The sequence below is a fragment of the Sinocyclocheilus anshuiensis genome, unplaced genomic scaffold (assembly GCF_001515605.1).
Source record: "Sinocyclocheilus anshuiensis isolate Anshui unplaced genomic scaffold, SAMN03320099.WGS_v1.1 scaffold930, whole genome shotgun sequence".
Lineage (NCBI taxonomy): Eukaryota > Metazoa > Chordata > Actinopteri > Cypriniformes > Cyprinidae > Sinocyclocheilus > Sinocyclocheilus anshuiensis.
The window spans coordinates 1,345,004-1,350,051 of record NW_015539900.1 but is presented as its reverse complement, the minus strand read 5'-3'; the positions used below and the strand labels follow the sequence as shown (position 1 = coordinate 1,350,051).

Below are 5,048 nucleotides of genomic sequence, written 5' to 3'. Positions count from 1 at the left end.
TGGATCGCCAGATCGGCTTTCACCGTGGACGAAGAGGAGTCCAGCCCGGGGTCGTCACATGTGGTTGCCGCATGCCCACAGGCCGCTCCTTCGTCGAATCCGCCGGCCGCGCCGTTCTCAAGCCTGCCCACCACCGCTCACTCTAACCCGCCGGCCGTTCAAGCGTAACATTTCCGTCACACGCTTGAGGTATTCAGCCAATCACAACACACTAAATAGCTGGCCAATCAGCGTACACCTTGCTTTTAAGACCGATGGGCGCATAAACACATTGCATTACACCAAATACACAACATAATGTTCTTTTTAGCAACGTCATATGACCCCTTTAATATGTTTGTGGAAACGGTTATTTTTTCAGGATTCTTTTCATGAAAAGAAAGTTCAATTTGTAATTAAGAAATAGATACGATTTAAAAATAACAAATTAATAATAAAAAAAAAAACGTAACAGGTTCCATCCAAACTTTTGAACAGACTTAAAGTGTATATGAAGGATTTCAAATTAGTTTTCATCTTGATATTTTCCTAAAGCAGTTTAATCATTAAAGGGTTAGTTCACCCAAAAATGAAAATTAGCCCATAACATTTTAATTAAGTGCTTTTGGACTGATGCATGCAACACCCGCTGAGTGCCATGAAACTGCTTGAAAGATCAAAGACCATTTTTAATATAACTCCGACTAGATTCGTCTGAAAGAAGAAAGTCATATACACCTAGGATGACTTGAGTGAGTAATTTATGGGCTAATTTTCATTTTTGGGTGAACTAACCCTTTAAGGCATATTTCCACATTATTTTTTACTAAATGAACACAGTGAAGAATGGTATTTAATCATGTTCATTCAATTTGAATTTCTATGAACCAATAAACACATCTTCTCTATATTATGCATAAAGAAATACCACACAAAGGCTTTTACAAACAAATCAGAACTGACTCACTGAAACAGACAATTTGAATAATTTGATTCACAAAAATTAACTAAACTTAAACCAATATATATTAAATATGAATGAATATGGTGATGAAATACTGGCTACATTTATAAGACATTTTTGTCAAGTCAAAACTGAAATGAATACTGGTTAAAACATTTACAGAACGAAACAGCGAAAAATAAAAGTAAATGCATGTACAAAATAGTATAACAGAAAAAAGGGAGGAAAAGGGCAATATGAGTAATATGTGTGAGAGGGAGTAACACTGAAAGAGAGAAACAAAGTTTGTATTTGAAAAAGAGAGAGTCTCATGAGAGATTTTTGTCTCGCAGTCACACGTTTGTTGGTGTGTTTGTCAGCACCAGCGCTCCTTGCGTACGTGTGACCGGCTATCACGCTCTCTTAATTACGGCGTGAAGGGATCAGATGATTGGATAAGCACAGGAGGAGAGGAGTTACTTACTCTTCCGCTTGGATGGAGTCTGCAGGGGCCACGTAATTGCTGGGAATGTAGCCCTTCTGCCCCGTGTTGATGGAACGAGCCTCCCACCAGTCTCCCTCTCTGTGGGCCCAAGCACAAGACAACCCAGTTATCAGGTTCACGTCCTTCACCATAAATTGAAAACAATTCAGCAACAAGCATCTGCAGGCCGTGTTATCAACAAAGTAAAAATGCAGGGAAGTGAAGGAATTTGAGGTGTATGATTAAAATGTCAGGGTCATTAGAGAGGGAACATTTTTTAACAGTGAGCGTTTACTGAAAGCTAAACCTGGCTGGTGGATGAACAGATGGCCCATTATGGAAACGCATTAACCCAGACAGATTTCGCCCTCGATGAACTTGGAATACAATGATGGATTAAAAAAAAATGAAATAAATAAATCCTGCCAAATTTAATTCCTGTAGCTGGATTATCTTACACATACATTTATATACACTCAAAATATGTCGCCCCGGGGTGGATATGGCCATACGAGCAAAAGCTGAGGAACTCACGTGTTGTTGATGATCTGAAATCTATCGCCTTTCTTGAAGGAGAGGTCATCTGATGTCCTGGCTTCATAATCATATAAGGCCACAAAGAAAGTTACACCGCCTGCAAGAAAAATCAACTCGGGTTGTGTAAAGTCGCAAATCACAGGCTCAGACAAGCAATACGATAATAGTACGCTAATAGCTAGTTAGCTGCTCCCAAGTAACTTAATTTTTTTATTTGAAATTGCCACATCAGATGCTATTTCAGCCACATAATAGAGTTTAGTTAAGAATTTATAGACGTGTTGAATGACGTGTCCATTGATTTTTGTTCCCGGCTCGGTCGTCCCTGTAGTCAGTTATCATTAGCCAGCTCGCTCTTTGTCTTCACTACATCAACAATGGGATTTTCACCAGCATGGTTTATGGATGGCCCAGTAGAAAGAAGGCAGAGCCGAGATGGTTTTGAGTGGGAGGGAGGACAAAAGAAGCGGGTTGGATTAAACCTAAGCAGGCCCCCAAGACCAGAGAACAGAGGGCCGACCCGCTGATTACATCCGCTATGCCACACACAGATCCGCCAAGTCAAGAAGCCCAAACGGGTATGATGTGTGCATGGGTGCTGGCGTTTCTTCTGTTTGGCTATTAAATTGGATCAGGTTTGAACCTGTTGGCAATGTGTTGATGATGAGTAATTAGGGTTGTTACAAAAGCAAAACTGCAGTAGTTGATAATGCTACCACTAAAATTTCTTAACAGCAGAAACTTCTCTACAGCAACTATAACACACAGTAATTGCAAATATGAATATATATATATAAAAATACATTAACATTATTTGTTAATGTAACAATTGTTAAACGCAATAATACCGTATTGGCCCGAATATAAGACGACCCTGATTATAAGACGACCCCCCTTTTTCCAGATGTACCTTTTGGAAAAAGGCTTTTTAAAAACCAAATCTTGTTTTTTCTCAGTAGAACACATTTTGTCTTCAATTATTTTCATATTGCATATTTTTCCTATTTTAATTTTTGTTTTGAAAGTATGGTAAAAACTGGTAAAATGTACCAACAATCACATTTAAAAAATATACACTTTTTGATATACCATAAAAAGCGCCACCTATTGTTGTGGGTGTATTATTGACATGTCAAAGTCTAGACCCTGAATATAAGACGACAAAAACATTGTCTTATATTCGGGTCGATACGGTACATATTAAATATACATTTAAGTATTGAGTAATATTAATTAACTACATGTACTTACTATACGGTTAGGGTTAGGATTAGGGTTTGTCTTGGGGTTACTTGCGTGTAATTATGCATAATTTATTGTTATTATTAGGGGCACCCCGATTGATTGGCTACCAATCACTATCGGCCGATAATCGCTTTGGGATGTTTGATCGGCGGACTCTATGATAACGCGCCTGCTGAGGTTTGGCATGACATGCAGCGGCACTGTCTCAGTCCCTGTCCGGCACGGGTGAAATAATTATAATGCTGAAGGTGAGGTACAATTCATATTTCTTCATTAAATAACGTATAAAGTAATCTGAAAACTTTCTGTGAGACATAACTTCACAAACAGCGCGAGTGAATGACCGCGTACTCTATCTTTCCCTCTCAAAATGCGCAAATGGCTTCAAATCACACCGTGTCTGCACTATAAGCGAGCTGCACACTGCATAGTTGACATAGCCATAGGAATTATCAATTACCACTTGCACAATCGAGGCAGTGTTGCATCGTCACTAAAGTTTATGAATCGCATTTCTTTTTAATTCTTGCCAGTGTTTAACCATTCAGCACTCGTTCGCTCTCCTGGAGACTGTGTGCTCATGCACACTCGAAGCGCACACACCACATAAAAAATTATAGCGTCTAAAACAATAAAAAATACTAAATCAAATTCAAACAAATGGAATGTAGTCTAAGCATTTCTCAGTTAAGTAATCATTATTACATTTTTGCCAAGTAATAAAGTCAACAGGCAGCAATAAAGAAAAAAGAAATAACAGCAACCAGCAGTTTTCTCATTTATTTTGTCAACCTTGTTGATCAATATCAACATAATAAATAAGATAAGAGAGCCACAATAAACTAGCCTATTAGGTTGGATGTATATAGCAAAGACTAGATCTGAAATTGTGACAAATTCAATGTTTATATTCATATACTGCCAAGACAGACAAGTCAATCTGGTTTATTTGCAAGGGTTGAGGGGCTAAGCTCAGAATACTTTGTATTACCGGTATTGTAGAAAGACTGGCTGCATTTTATTTTAGTACTGACATTTGACATTCATGGATTATAACAGCATTATGTGAATATGGCTTCAAAGATGCCAGAAAGAATAACTTTTCGAGGTGTGCTGGATATACAGAGTACTCTCCTCTATCTGCTCACTGACATTGACAAGATCTTAAAAACTCTTTGGATTTTCCCTAGAGACAATTTCCATCAGGCCACACTAGATTTAGCATTTAAGCAAAGGCTATCAGATCAAATGTTGCCTGAAAAAGCAGATTTGTGAACAGCACTTGCCCTGTGACAAGACATGATGTGATAATTAAGCTATTTATAACCCTACTGAATAAAAACTGTGCCGTTCACAGAGTACACACAAAGATCTAATTATTTGGCTTTTCTGCTGTAGACACATATCGCATTTATACCCAGCCTCTTGGAGTTAAGGAGAGACAGACTTGGTATAAAGAGATCTCTTCACAGCACTGCCTGAAGCAGAACAGAGAAATTACCACTGAACACAGAGGAATAAATCAAATTAGTTCCTCTTGCATTTATTTAGGCCTACTACAACTGCCGTTTGTAATTCTGATTTAATGAAACATACTGGATATATTGTTTTAGTGGTCTCATTTACATAACATCTGGCTACACTGAACTTTATCTTTCCCAAAAAGTGCTTACATACGCAAACAAAACACCAAACATGACCATATATATATATATATATATATATATATATATATATACACACACACTAGGGGTTACACCGACTAATCCACTTCAATGCTCTGCCATGACGCTTTAAGCTTGACGTCGACTAGTCGCTGGTCCTATAGAGGGCGCAACAGGATAAGAAATCTTTGAAGGA

The 5,048-nt window shown here is 38.2% G+C and overlaps 1 protein-coding gene across 1 annotated transcript in view; it reads right to left on the bottom strand.

The window, feature by feature from the left end:
* The window catches only part of yes1 (YES proto-oncogene 1, Src family tyrosine kinase), a 33,045-nt gene that overhangs the window by 10,112 nt on the left and 17,885 nt on the right, over window positions 1–5,048 (bottom strand). The window contains exons 3-4 of the mRNA XM_016482874.1: window positions 1,941–2,040; window positions 1,407–1,505 (exon numbers count right to left, since the gene is read on the bottom strand). Of these exons, the coding sequence (XP_016338360.1) occupies window positions 1,407–1,505; window positions 1,941–2,040 (199 nt within the window). The remainder of the gene's footprint in view (window positions 1–1,406; window positions 1,506–1,940; window positions 2,041–5,048) is intronic.